Source organism: Desmodus rotundus, chromosome 9, assembly GCF_022682495.2.
Source record: "Desmodus rotundus isolate HL8 chromosome 9, HLdesRot8A.1, whole genome shotgun sequence".
Lineage (NCBI taxonomy): Eukaryota > Metazoa > Chordata > Mammalia > Chiroptera > Phyllostomidae > Desmodus > Desmodus rotundus.
This window is the reverse complement of record NC_071395.1, coordinates 111,899,385-111,913,545: the sequence shown is the minus strand read 5'-3', so window position 1 is coordinate 111,913,545 and position 14,161 is coordinate 111,899,385. Positions and strand designations below refer to the sequence as shown.

Sequence of the window (14,161 nt, the reverse complement as noted above, 5' to 3'; positions counted from 1 at the left end):
AAAGAGAAAGGAAAGTAGGACTGGGGAGCGGGAAGGAGAGAGAGGATGTTCTTGGGCACAGCCCTAATCATAGCCTTGTAACGAACTTACCGCAGCACTCAGCAGGGGCCGCCAGCCAGCGCCGCCAAGCCAGCCCCTTCTGTTTGGATTAGGCGATGACATCATGGCCAAGGGCCGTCACTCCCAACACCAAAGGAAGAGGGGAATGGCAGGCAGGCGGGTGGGAAACCTGAGCCTCCTGCCTCTCGGCTCCCAAGGAGGGGAACCTGAAACCTCAGCCTCCACAAACTCCTGCCAAGCTGGGCAGCCAGTGCCCCAGGTGCCTTGCTGCTCACCCCTGGCCAGCCCCTGGTCCTCAGAAGCCAGCTGAGGCTGCTTCCTGGAAGCCCGGGATGGAGGAGTCCTGGGTTCCCATCTCCGCTCCCTGGCCCCGCTCCCTAACCCGCCAGTGAAGGAAGCACATGACCACATGCCCAGGGCCAAGAGGAAATAGCCTGGGCATGAGAAAGCGCTCAGCAGCAGCCAGCGCGGAGCCCCAGCTCGCGGCTCTCAACTCCTTTGTTCTCCACAGGAGCAGGGACTTGAGGAGGGTCCAGGGAGAGTCCTTTGTGGGAGCGTGGAAGGCAGGCCGGTAGGGAGTGGGAGGTGGGAGAGGAAGGCAGAGCACAGGGGCGCCCCCACGGGAATCGTGGACCCTCTTGCACTCCTGAAGGAGAGGCATGCAGGACAGGGCCCCGTGTGTCCCAGGGAGGAGAGGCCATGTCCTGTCCCAGTCCACATGGACCGAGGTTGGCAAAGGCTTCCCTGTCCCAGAGCCAAGCCCCCGCCCCTGCCCCCAGGAGGTGTTTGGGCATTTTTCAGCTCTGCTGTCTGGGCTACAAATGTGCCTGTGTCTTCAGGCCCATGACTCTGCGGGCTTCCTGTTGGCCCCCAGGACAGCCTGCCTCCCTCCCTCCCTTCTTGCTGGGGTCACAGTGGTCTGGGTCAGGTCGTCGTGGCTGGTGTGGGGACGGCTGCCTGGACCTGGCATGTCAGGGAGCAGGGGGTGATATCCAGATAGGTTTGCAAGGAGGAGACCCTGGCTCAAGGCCGCCTTTGCCCAGAGGGGTGCCTGCCTGGTAGGTGAGGGAAGGGGAGGTGACAGGTGCCTAGGCAGACAGTGAAGGGGAGAGGCCAAGCCCTGCCTTCTGAAAGAGGTTCTAGGGATGGTATAAAATACAGCCACCAACACAGCAAAAGGAAGCCCGATGGGGGCACGGGGCACGGGCAGGTAGGTGGTGGGGTGGGGCCCTGTGAGGGTGAGCGCCCTGAGGAGCTGCTGCCCGAGCAGGATTTAGTAGCGCAGGCTGGCTGGGAAGGGCGGAGCCCCCCTTCTCCTGCCCGGGAGCTGTCACCTCTAGGGCTGGGCCCTCACCTGACCATTGCTTTCCCGGCCCAAGCAGCAGGGTGTGACTGCCCTTGGTCCTGCCTCCTAAGTTCCTACCACCTGGAGTCACCCACTAACTTTTTGGTGAACACCTTTTGATACGCCTGTCTAGATCCACGTGTGTATTTAATTTTTTTAAATCCTCACTCGATGACATGCTTACTGATTTTAGAGGGGAAGGGAGGGAGAGAAAAATCAATGCGAGAGAGGAACATTGATCGGTTGCCTCTCATAGGTGCCCCGGCCAGGGACCAAACCCACCACCTAGGCATGTGCCCCACCTGGGAATTGGACTTGTGACCTTCGGTGTACGGGACAATGCTCCAAGCCACTGAGCCATACCGGCTGGGGCCGTGAGTATGTTTAATTTGCCATAAATGAAATGTCGTGCATGCTGTGTACTCACGGACTCTTTTTAATAAAACAATCTTTTTTACCATTCCTCGCCTCCCCTGAGAACTAATGTGGACAGACGGGTGTGTCCAGGACACATACTGATATGACAAAAACGTATTTATGTCTCTGTGTTCTGCTTTTCTCCCAACCCAAGATTTTTATCACGTAGGGCTTGTCAGCCAGCATGGTTTTGCTTCCCCCGCCCCAGCCGGGAGAGATTGAGCAACGTCTGGACTTCTGTAGGCGGTCACCGCTGGGATGCGGCGTTATCAGCATCTGGAGGGTGGAAGCCAGAGACATTGCTCAACACCCTACAGGGCACAGCACGTCTCTCGCCAGAGAACGCTTTGGCCCAGAGGTTGGTCGTGCTGAGGCAAAGAGGCCAGTCCTGGCCAAAGCGAATTAATAGCAAAATTAAGGAGCCCTGGCTCGGTTGGTGGGAGTGTCATCCTATAAACCAAAAGGTCACGAGTTCGATTACCGGTCAGGGCACGTGCCTGGGTTGTGGGTTCAGTCCTTGGTCAGGGCGAGTACTGAGAGGCAATCAAATGACAATTCTTTCCCTCTCTTCCCCTATCTCTCTCAAATCAATAAGCATGTCCTCAGGTGAGGGTAAGAAATAATAATAAAATTAATGAAATGAAACGAAAATTGAAATGTGCTGTAGAGTCCCCACCGCTGCTCATGAAGATGCCTTGTGGACTGTGCAGCAAACTGTGGCCCATCTTCACGTGACAGATGGCTCAGTGATTCTTGACTCCTTCCTGTCACCTTCAGGATGTCCTATGGCACACAGCCAGCCCCGCCAGGGGATGTTGGGGACAGGTACCTGGGCTGGTGGCACCACCTGCTTCCTGTGGCCACGAGGCTGATGCCCGGAGTCGACGCGGGGCTATCATGACCTTAGAGCCAGGACCACGCATCACAAATCACAGAACCCTCAGGACAGCCAGGCACATGGACGCCCCCCATGGCACCCCCTGCTGCCTGCCCTCAGACCTGCTCCAGACACGCCCATTCTTTCGGTCCCAGCTCCCTGTGTATGTGGGGCCACTTTTCATGCCCATGTGCGGTGGAACAGCTGGGTCTCCGGAACCTGCCGGAAAGAGCCAAGGTCCTGGCTCCTCCACAGCCTTCTATGGATGTGTGCTCTGCGGCCTTGGCCCAAGCCGGCCTTTTATAGTGCTCTGAGACCGTCGGGCTCCGCCGGCGGCCAATGGGGCCCCTCCAGATGTCTCCAGGGACAGAGCACCCCAGGCTCGGGAGGAAATGGAGCTTCTCCAAACTGGGAGAGTGAGTCCACCAGGAGGAGGCATTTCCAGAGCTCCTCCTTGAGCTCTGTGGACAGAGCCTGGCTGGCAGGGCCGCCTGCCCAGGCCTATGAGGTCATCCTGACTCTGTTTACCCAAGGGGGGCGGGCATGAGGAGGCACCAGCACTTCCTCCTCACACTGGACAAGGTTGACTCCACCAAGCCAAGCCCAGGAGGAGCTCGCTGGGGGTGTGCAGGCTGGGTGAGGTGCTGCTGGCCCTGCTGGGTTCTGTGCAGGGGAAGTCTCTTTGGGGGTGAGTGGGCAAGGTGAATGCTTTTGGTGGGAAGCGGTGGCCTAAGAGCATGTTCTGAGGGTCCTAGAAGGCCCTCCCGTCTGTCCTACTGGGAGCTGGGTCCAGCAGGCTGTGTTCAGAAAGCACACGGGGGTGGGGTCTGCGAAGACCACCTGAGCTCCCAGGCCCACGTGCTCCTGCCTACTTGTCTGGGTGTGTGACCCAGTCCTCCCGCCTTGGAGCCAGGTCAGAGCTACAGCCCTTTCCCTGAATTCCCCCAGCCTTGTCACATCCTCTGGCACCAGAGCAGAGAGCATGTGACACTGCTCTATAGGAACAAAAGCTGAAAAAGTGAGTTTGGGTGTGTCAGGGGGCTACAGCATTGCTTTGCCCTGTTAACTTTTCTCCAAGTTGTCTGTCTCAAAGCGCCCAGAAACAGGAGGAACGGCTTTTCCACTCCTTCAGTATTTCCCAGTTTCCTATCTCAAGTCAGCACCACGGAGTTCAGCGGCAATTATTCTTTAATTGTGTTCTCTCTGTACACCGCCCCAGCTGGATTAGAAGCGCCCTGCCGGCAAGAAGGAGGTCCTCGGGCAGGCTCAGTGACAGGCGGACAGGATCCCTGGGGTCACACTTCATCGTACTTCACATGCGTCCACACCTCGAAGATACTCCGCCCCTTCTGGAACACAAAAGTGTTTGGGGAAAAGTCCTTCAGCTGCCACACTTGTGGGATACCGAGGGAACTGTGAGCCGAGCCCCGCCAATGCCTTCCTCCAATCCGACTGTCTCCCCGGCTCCTGGGCCCACCCCCCTGGTTCTTGTTGGCTGGTCAAAAATATGGCCAGTTTATATAAAATCCTGTTTTGTTCATTGTAACCACTCCCCCTCCCTTTCTAAGTAAACTGACTAAGCGCACTTAAAATTCTAAGGCCTCCATTTGAAAAAGGAATCCTCGCCAAGTTTCACAAGGCCCCCACCCAGGCCGCAGGGAGACCCCTGCCCCAAAGCACACACCCCCTTTGCTCAATCCCAGGGGACCCCAGGGGCGGCAGGGAACGGGGCGGTAGTGTATACCTCCCCATACCAAGCTGGAGGGGAAGGGGAAGAGGTGGTGGGTGGGGTAGGCATCCCCACCCCCGGTTCCCTGAGGAGTGGGCTTCGAGTCTGAAGTGCTGAGTAAGGACCCACTGGGCGCTGTCCTCCCCGGATCCCCCCGCCCCAACCTCTGGCGATTTGGGAGGCAAAGGGTGCGGTCCGAGCCTCTGGGAAGCCAGGTGCGCAGCGGCGAGCCCCCTCTCTGGGCACAACAAAAGCCGGGCTAGGGGGAGGGCCGAGGAGGCACGAGGGGCGGGGCCTCCGGGGCTCCCTGAGTCTCATTGGCCGCCAGCGGAGCCCGACGTTCTCGGAGAACTATAAAAGGCCGGCTCGGGCCGAGGCCGCGGCGCACACATCCATAGAAGGCTGTGGAGGATCCGGGACCTGGGCCGCACGCGCTCGCTCGCCGCCTCCCACCGCTTTCTTCTCCGCTCGGCAGCAGCTCCCCCGCCGCCGCCGCCCCCCGCCCCCGGACACAGACCCGAGAAAGTTTGTGCGGCCGAGTGCGGGCCGGGTGCGGAGGGCGCGCCCGGGAGCGCAGCGAGACCGCGCGCCTCAGCCCGTCCAAAGGGGAGCGCCCGGAACCCAGGCGGCGGCGGCCGAGCCCCGAGCCCGCGCCCCCGGCCCGCGCCCCCTGCCCGCCATGGGCGCCGCGGCCCGCAGCCTGCGGCTCGCGCTCGGCCTCCTGCTCTTGGGGACGCTGCTCCGCCGGGCCGACGCCTGCAGCTGCTCCCCGGTGCACCCGCAACAGGCGTTTTGCAATGCAGACATAGGTAAGGACGAGGGCCGCCCCGGCCCTGTGGGTGCCCACCGCTCCCGCGGGGCGCGCGGGACCGCCCGAGGGTGCGCAGACGCCCCGCCCGCCCGCGTCTTGCAGAGGGACCCAGCGCCTACCCCCCGGCCCACGGCGCCTTCTCGAATCCTGCAAGTTGATGCCAAAATCGCACTTTCTTTCCCCCTCCCTTCAGCCCTTTCTTTCCCTCTCTGCCGAGATGCTTCTCAACCTCAAAATTCCACCGAAATTCCGCTGCAGCTCCAGCCCCAGAAAAGGGAGCCAGCGAACGGATTGGGTTTTGGCAGGCAGAGGGCCCTGGGATACCAGCGCGGGGCGGGGGTGGGAGGCGGGGGAGTGGGGGACACAGCGTATGTGAGTAGAGGGGAGCCTTGGCCTCGGTGGGCTGGAGGGCCGGGGACCCCATGAAGAAACTTTCACGTGTGATTTGGCAGTTGGGCTCCTCTGGGCTTGAGGCCGGATGGGGAATGGCTTCTCTATCTAGGCCTCTCCCGCCAGCCCTGTTTCGGGGCTCGCTGGATTGAGGGGGGCAGATGGACGCTTCCCTCCCGCTGCCCGGCAGGCTCTGGGCTCAGAGGGGCTGCTCAGAAAGGCCTGCAGAGCCCCAGAGCTCCTTGCTGGGTGTTCTACTCAGGAGGCATTGCACACAGGGCGGGACACGAAGGCGAGTCTTTGAGCAGCTTGGTGCTGGAGACTACTTTTTTGGGACATCCACCAGAACTGGGTACTTTGGTGACTGGAAGGGGCAGGGTAGGGGTTCGGGCTGTATGGCCGCTTAGGATCCCTGGAAATATCTATTACCCGCAGGGCTCCTTGTCCCGCAAAGGTGGGAGTGAGCGAGGGAGAGAGGAGGAGCCCAGTTATTTGTTCTGGTCCTTGGAGGGGCAGCAGGAGTGGGTAGGACCAGCTGGCACCCGGAGGTTTCCACGCAGGTCTGACACTTTCAGGCCTCGACAGCCCCGGCGAAGGCCAGCCAGGCTTTCTGGGGAAGCTCGGGTTAACCAGAAGGACAGCTGCACTGCAGGTGGGCCTCCAGCCCCTCTGACTTCTCAACAGGTGCAGTTTCTGCTCCTACCTCTCAGCCAGCCCAGCGTCCTGTTGACAGCCAGCTGTGGGAGGGCGGGGCTGCCCTCACCCGCATACACTCCCCACTCCCCACTGCAGTTTCCGGGTGGGTTTCGTTGTCAGCCCTGACCCCCTTGGCTCCCCAGTCCCCCAAGACTCCTTGCCGCACCCGGGTTGGCTCTTTAAGCTGTCCCTGCCACAGGTGCTTCTACCTGTGGGCACCACATGGCTCAGGCCACCTGCGCTTGGGGCATGCTTGAGGAGCAGTTTGCACAAAACCAGAGTTGGGGGAGGGAATGTCTGTGTTGGTGCTTGGAGTGATTGGAGGCTGGAGGAGAGGTTCCTGCTAAGGGAGGAGCCAGGATAAGCTTCTGACCAGTGAGTCCTGGGGCAGAACCCAACCGAGGCCAGAAGGCATCACGGTTCCTGAGAGCTCCGGGCTGGGCTGGCGGCAGCGGGAGTGGGAAGGGGTTGGGCCTTGGACCACTGGTCGGAGCTGCCACCGCTTGGTGCTTGTTCAGGGTCAGCTGGGGCGGGGCTGTTTCTGCTTTGGGTTTGGAAGAGGGCAGCCAGGGGTCAAGGTCGGGGAGTGTCAGGATGCCTGGAGTCTCCTCCCCCTGGACCTCCTGGTGTTTGTGTCCAAATCATTGCATCAAAATCAGCCAAAACTCTTTAACTGCATCCCTGCCCAGAGGCCCGGCAGGCCTGCAGATGCCAGAGTAGCTGGGCAGAGCCCCCTGGGTTAGATTCCTGGGGTTGCAGGAACAAATGCCCCCCCCCACTGGGGGGGCAAGGACAGCAGGGACTGACCCTCTCACAGTTCAGGTGTGAAGTCCAAACTCCAGGTGGGCGCAGGACTGGCTCCTCCCGGAGGCTCCTAGGGAGAATCTGTTCCAGGCCTCTCACCTGCTTGTGGGGGCTTGGCCGTCCTCGGCTCTTCTTGCATCATTAGATATCTCACACCAGTCTCTGCTCCCTCCCCACATGGCTTTCTCCTCTGTGTGTGCGTGTGTCCAGATTCGCCTGCTCCTTTAGGGACACCCGTCGTTGGACTAGGGCCCACCCACACCCCGCACGACCTCATCCTAACTGGGTTGCATCAGCGAAGGCCCCGGTTTCCAAATAAGGCCTCATCCCCAGGTCTGGCTGGACTGAATTTCAAGAGGGTGCACTTTGAGCGGGGCTGCCCTGTCCATCCCACACGCAGCCTTCCGTGCTCAGTGGGCTCGGAGGGAGACAGCGCGGAACATCGCTGCTCCGGCCCTGGCGGCCTGGGGTGAACCCACAGGAAGGCAGTGCCTTTCCCTGTCACCTCTGTTCTGAGTGGGACAGGCCCACGACTTCGCCCCACTCTCACCACTCTGGCTCAGAGCAGAATTGCCTGGGGCCTTTTAAAGGTCACTCGGGGCTAGGTCCCTTTGCAGCTGCAGGGAGTCTGGCCCAGCCCTCGGTTTGGTAGTTTTCACAGCCCCGCAGGTGATTTCTGCCGCCAGAGCTGTGGCCCAGAGGTCTGGGGAAGGGCGATGGCCTGGTGTCCGTGGGGATGCCGGAGGCCGCCATGCCGGCATCTTTCACAGTTGGCCGGTCGCGGGTTTGTTAATGAGCTTGGTATTGGTATCTGCCAGAGGAGATTGCTTGAGAAGCAGCTGTCTGTCTGCCCTCGAGTGAGGGAGCCCCCTCCCAGCCCTGTGCCTGGGAGGATTGGATCTGTGGTCTGCAAAGAGTTGATTTGAAGTTGCGATATTTTGGATGAAGGGGAGGAGGTAAGAGGGGGTCTGGACTCCGGGGAGCCCCTGCTCCCAGTCCTTTCCAGGAAGGGGGGACAAGCAGGCAGCGCCCTGTCTCAGAGCCCCCTTTGGATGTGTTGCCGGCGCTTCCCTCTGCCAGTGGAGTCCTTTGCTCTCCATGGTGCCGAAGGCCAGGCAGGGCCACAGCGCAGAGAGCCTGAAGCTGCTCGGCCTGCTGAGGGACTGGGTGCCCTGGTGTTCGGGCAAGTTGCTGGAGAATAAAATGTCCCCTCTGGCCTGGGTAGCGACGCCCAAAGCCACGTCACTCCATGAGGGCACCCGCAGTGCTGTCTTTCTCAGCGGTCCCCGCCTCCAGGTACTGCTTTCCACACACGCCCTGCTGGTCTCCAGCACCTGGTGGAGAAGGGCTCACCGCCAAGGCCGGGTGCCGGCTGCCGGGGCCGACGTCCAGCTTTGTTCACGCACCGATGGGGGCCAGACAGTGCCACTCTGGAAGATACACAAGCACTCAAGGATGGCCCTGTCATCCCCTGACACATGCTCAGGAAGAGCAAGGCAGATGAGATTCCTCTGAGTTGAGTGGGACCTCCAGTGCCCAGGGGGCCAGGTGAGGTGGTGACTCCGCCTGCTGAGCGAGATCATCTGTGTTTTGTGCGTTTTGGGTTTGATCTTGGCCTGCATTTCAACAGGCAGTTATGGAGGTGCTGGCTCCTCCCAGGGGGTGTGAGGAAGCAGCAGCATTATCCCTGCCCTCGAATGCCAGGCACGATGCCAGGCCCTGAGGGAGTGGGTGTAAGCTGCATGGGTCAGGGCGGGCAGGACCCTGCAGGCCCCCACCCCCACCATGCTTCGCCCGAATAATTAAGGAAGGAACCGGGAGCCCCTGTGGCCTTCGTTCTTGGGATCTGCAGACACAGGGTTTGGGTGGGAGGCTGGGGAGGGGCCGCGCAGGGGACTGGGGCTCCCGGGCTCAGTTTTGGGCAGTGTCCCTGCGAGAATGTGATCTCCCAGGGGAGGGCCCAGGGGTGAATTGCTGGCAGCTCCCAGGGTTGGGAGGCCAGAGGAGGGAAGGGCTGTGCAGTGGGCGTGGCCAGCGGCTGGAAGGGAGCTTTCCCCTGCCACACCCTCCTCCCTATCTGTGTTTGAGGACGGGATGCAGCTCCGTCCTTCAGGATTTGCAGTCCAGCCCTGGTCGGTGGTGCAGTAGCTGCATGTGGCCTTGGTCCCCTGCCTATTCTCTGCTGTCTCTGTTGGGTGGCCAGGCAGATCCCACGGATGAGGACCTGCGGTGACCTTGGGGCACCTGGAGAACAGGGCTGTACGGGAGTCCCAGGCTGGCGGGGGAGGGGGGCCTGCAGCCACCCTAGTCCTGAGGCAGACCCCCGCTCCGATGCCCCAGAGGCTGTGGGGCGGTGAACCCCTTGGGTTACAAAATAGCTAAGAGATATGCCTGGAGAACCTCGGGCAGCGTGGAGGAGGAAAGGCCAGCAGGCGAGAGAACAAGCCTGGAGGAGAGAGGAGGGGCACTAGGGAGTGGTGGAGGGGGGGTAAATGTCACAGGCTCCTCTCTGCCAGGTGCTGGACCCAGGCTCCTGTCTGGGACACTCCCTCCACCCGCCAATGCGCAGGAGGACCCAGGGCCAGTGGGTGGGAAGGTCTGTGCAGAAGTGGAAAGCGGAGTTGGGAGACAAGGCTGGGGAGCGGGAAGAACCCTGAGTCTGAGCCCATGCCCCCGGCACCCTGTTAGTGGCGCACTCAGCAGGGGGACCGCCCGACCTCCTGGGCAAAGGCGGGGGGCGGGGGGAGTTCTGGGTCCAGAAGAGGCCAGAGTGGAGGGCTGGGGAACGGGGAGACCCAATACGGCGACTGGGACCAAATGTCTCGGCTCCGCCTTACCACGTGGACCATTCCCGGGACCCAGGTCAAGCTGCCGGGGATGTGCGGCGCGGAGGGCAGCGGGCACTGCCACCCGGGAGTGTGCGGAAGGGCGCCCGAGGCCGTGGGGGTGTGCGAAGAGGATGGTGTAGGAGTGCACAGGGCAGACAGACAGACAGACATGAGCAGACAGGTGTCCGGGGGGCTTGGCCAGGCTTCTGTTTGGGTGCCAGAGGATCTGAACAAGAAGGTTGGGGAGGGGCAGATGAGATGCCCCGGTGCAGGAGGAGAAGCGGCAGAGGGGTGGGGTGGGGGTGCCATTTGGAGCCAGCGTGGTCAGGAGCTGCACTGCAGCCCCCCTCTCAGGCTAGGGCAGAGGCCTCGGCAGGTGCCCCCGCCTCAGTTTCTCCACCTGCAGACAAGAGGTGATGATTTGCCTGCGTTCTCTCCTGGGGCTGGGGCAGAGGTCAGGTGCTGAGCACAGGGCCACAGGAGGCTCTGAGAGGTATGAATGCTTTCTGTGCAAGACCCGAGAGACCACCTTGCCGGACCTGTGATCCTCACACAGCCCCGGGGGATGGCCGCCCCCGAGGGGGAAGCCACACAGCAGCGGGGGGCTGGGAAAGACAGCACTGCTGACAGCGAGGACAGCAACCGCAGCTGTTGCTGCTCAGCGCCAAGGGCTTGGGGCTGTGTTCTGCACATTCCGATGTCAACTCAGTTAATTCTCCATTATTGTCCCCATTTCACAGACCATCAGGCTGAGGCCTGGGTGAGGAAGTAACTTGCTCAGTGTCACTCTGTTAGCAAATAGAAGAAGAAGGCGGTTTTAAAATGTCAGAGAGCAGCCTGGTCCGCGTCCCAGCCTCTCGGGAGTGGAGGGTGGTCCGCTACTCGGATGGGTGAAGGGTGGGGGCCCACGGGGTGAGGGGGGATGCCTGAGGGCTGGCCATGTTCGTGAGGGTGTCCCACCAATTGGAGAGGAGCAAAAATACATTAAGCAGCAAAATAGGAAGCAGGCCTTTTAAACAGTGTCACAGATGGCTGTTTGTGACCTGGGAAAGTGTTCAGAGCCTATTCAGAGCGAAAAGCTCAGCTTCTGCCTGGACACTTTCCCGTTTCCAGTTCAGCACTGGCTGGGTCTCGGAGCTGACAAGCGTTCCCTAACAGCACCCAGCGCCGAACTGTGCAGTTCAGGGAACAGTTTTGGCGCGGGCACCCAGGCCAAGAAACAGCACGTTGCCAGCACTCCCCGGCCTCCGTGCTCTCCTCCGGGTCCCAGCCCCCCACCTTGTCTTGGAGCTGACCTCTGTCCTGGTGTTCGTGGTGCCAAGTCCCTGGCCTCTCCACGTGGTTGCACCCCTTCTGTGTGCGTCTGGACCTCACTGCAAACGGGGCGGGCGCGTGGTCGAAGGCCCGGACGGAGGACGGTCTGGAAGGATGTCCATCTAGTCCGGCTCTCGGCAGGGGTAAGAGCCGGGGTGGTCTTCTTTCCTTCTGCCCGTCCGAGTTTTCGAAGCGTTCTGTGTGGACCTGTGAGCTGTGTCATCATTTAAGGCTACGGGGATGGGGATGGGGATGCAGATGAAGAGATGGGTGGGGGCTTCTCCTGGGATGGGAGACGGGCTGGGCTTCTGATCGGCTTGACGAGGTGCCGTTTGCACATGTGTGGCACCGCACCTCAGCGGTTTTCACAGAGGGGTGCAGCCGGAGCTGCCAGGATTGTGCAACACCCAGAGGACACCTGTTGGGGGGGTGTTATCTGCCTGTTTGAGATAAGACTTGGGAGGTGTGTTCTGCCCGTCCTTATCAGCTGGGCTGTGTCCTCCCTAGTTGCTCCCACCCACAGGCACGTGATGGCTGCTGTGGGGGAGCTTCGCTGGCCCTCCAGGGCCTGGCCGGCCAGGCTGCCCTGCACCCTATTGTGGTCAACAAGGTTCTGCGGGGAGCAGCCGAGATCCTTCTGAGGAGTCCACAGCTGCTCTTGGGCTCCGGCAGCAGCGTCCAGCTGCAGCACAGGCCGCGGGGCCTCCGCCAGGTGCTCTCCGGTCCTGGAGGGAAACTCCTGAGCCCCAGGCTGCGGCGCAAGGACAAGGCACATGCAAGCTTCCTGGGCTGCGTCACCCTGCACCTGGTTCCCCGCTCCCTGCCTCACAACAGGGTGACTCCAGGTGAAGTGGGGCCTGTGGGTGGGTGTCTACCTACAAACTGACCCCAAAGTGCAGTGACTCTGAAACCAGAAAAGACACCGGAGTTCGGGCTGCCTGTCACTGCCAAACCCAGTAAGCAGAGACGGGGATTGAATCTTTGTGGCTGCTTTATTCAGACTGCCGGCGATCTGAGAAGATGGCCAAGGTTTTTGTAGCAGGGAATAAACCCCATGCAGTGAGGGCTTTTGAAATTCAGGGAGGAGTTAATTGGATTAAAAAAACAACTCGAGCATTCTCACTCTGGGCGGTGGTCATCTCACCCAGGAGCACAATGGTTCAGATACCCTCTGGCGTGGCTTGCAACCCTCCTGACCAAGCAGGAAGGGGGAAGTGCTTCCGTGCTTAGTGTCCTGGGTCAGGGTGGGTCCCACCTTCAGTTCCTGGAACAAAAGCTTTTACGTGCATTGATTAGTAGCTTATTGGCTCCTACTTAAAGTAAAAATTTTCAACTCTTTAAGTCCTCTATCAACTCTGCCCACCTTTTCTCAGCCCTTGAGTACAGGGACTGAGAAACGGCGTTCCTGGAGGGCACCCACATAGACTCAGCAGAGCCTGGGGGGCTGCGCCCGGCTGACCGAGGCTGCTCTGGTCAGTTGGAGGCCCTGGTGCAAAAGCACTTCGACAGCTGAACCTTCACACGGGGCGAGGGCGGGGTGAGGCGATGGCCTGGCATCTTAGGGGCAAAGGACTCACTGGAAGGTACTGGGAGGAAGAGCCTGGGCTCTGGAGCCAGCCAGAACTGGTTCTGAGCCCCGACTCTGGGCCACTCTGGCCCTCCGTTTCCTCTTCTGTGGCAGCAGGGTTGACCTTCTCAGGGCTGTGCCGCAGCAGACACGGAGTAAATTTCTGGGAATGGGTCAAGTACGCAAAAGCATGGGAGGGGCCCTGGGGAGGTCAGTCCCGTCCCCCACCCCCAGCTAGAACTTTGAGATGCTGGACAATGATCTGAGAGACCCGCAAGCCTCTGTCCCCGGGGCAGGAAGACGAACCTCCCCGCTGCATTCCTAGCCAGCTCTGTTCTGCGTCCTGCCCACAACGTGCCAGCCTGGCTTCTGTCTGCGGCCTTTCTTCCCTCGGCCCCTGAGATCAGGGATGTTGGTGGGGGGGGGGGTTTCAGCACAGGCCACGTGACGTGAGGGGCACGATGCACTAATGATCACACCGGACCCCGGCGCTGAGCAGAATTCTTACCTTCGATGGTCTGCACGCGGCCTGTTCCGGGCCACGCCCTGGCCATCCAGCGGCTGAGAAGCTGGGCGTCCCAGCTGCAACCCCAGGCAGGCGCTGGAGTCTCGGGTGCTTTCAAGAGGCAGTGCTTCATTTGCCCCCAGGAGCGGGCTGGAGGGTCATTTGTGGTCATGCGAGGGCCATCTGTGGGCTTCGGGTCTGTGGCAGACTCTCTGCTCAGAGCAGAGTGTGTGTTTCAGGGCCAGGTCGACCCTGCAGCAGGGCGGCTGTGGGGACACCCCGGCTTCCTGGACACTCACGCTTCTCGCCCGGGGGCTCTTCTCCAGCCCTGCTCGAGGTTCCCCTCTGGTCCCCCCGCATCCCTGGGAGACGGGGACCAGCCTGGGCCTGCTGGGTAGAAACCAGCTCTCAGGAGGGGTGGCGTTACGGCAGAGCTTTGATGGGCGCCACCAGTCCCTGATTCTCAGTTGGGACACCTGGGCCCCTCGGGGGATGAAGGAACAAATCTCGGGTGCTCTTTGCTTTTCGTGCACCAGCTCTGGAAAGCAGGGGTAAAAACCAAAAGCCAAAACAACAAACCACCACCAGACAAACAGTCACCGACGGTATCTTTCTTGGTATCAGTTGTCCCGGGCTTTGCAGTGCGGAAGGACATCGCGTTCCCTCAGACTCGGGAGGCCAGGCAGGCAGGGGTCCTCTGTTCTCTGGACGGGAACAGCTCGTGACCTGCCCAAGGTCGCGTGGCTGAGGGCTGGTGCCCGGGGAGCCAGGAGCCGTGCCTGGCTCTGGCACTGGAAACGGGATTGAAGGTCACACTC

At 61.0% G+C, this 14,161-nt stretch overlaps 1 protein-coding gene and 2 long non-coding RNA genes across 4 annotated transcripts in view; 1 reads left to right on the top strand and 2 right to left on the bottom strand.

Annotated features, from left to right (window-relative positions):
* Positions 1-3,869: 3,869 nt before the first annotated feature.
* LOC139440298 (uncharacterized) lies at positions 3,870-11,391 on the bottom strand. Its single transcript, XR_011650427.1, has 2 exons — positions 11,253-11,391; positions 3,870-4,048 (listed from the first exon to the last, which is right to left on the bottom strand). It is a non-coding gene; the product is annotated as an uncharacterized lncRNA (long non-coding RNA).
* TIMP2 (TIMP metallopeptidase inhibitor 2) overlaps positions 4,806-14,161 on the top strand; it is a 36,710-nt gene continuing 27,354 nt past the window's right edge. Inside the window, exons 1-2 of one of the 2 annotated variants that reach the window (XM_053910394.1) lie at positions 10,971-11,414; positions 11,795-12,116. In XM_053910394.1, coding sequence (XP_053766369.1) covers positions 10,986-11,414; positions 11,795-12,116 — 751 coding nt within the window. In that variant the 5' untranslated portion in view covers positions 10,971-10,985. Of the gene's footprint in view, positions 5,238-10,970; positions 11,415-11,794; positions 12,117-14,161 lie in introns of those variants that run through there. The other variant, XM_053910395.2, reaches the window with a different exon arrangement.
* On the bottom strand, positions 12,236-14,087 carry LOC139440297 (uncharacterized). The gene is made up of 3 exons (XR_011650426.1): positions 13,347-14,087; positions 13,145-13,235; positions 12,236-13,001 (listed from the first exon to the last, which is right to left on the bottom strand). It is a non-coding gene; the product is annotated as an uncharacterized lncRNA (long non-coding RNA).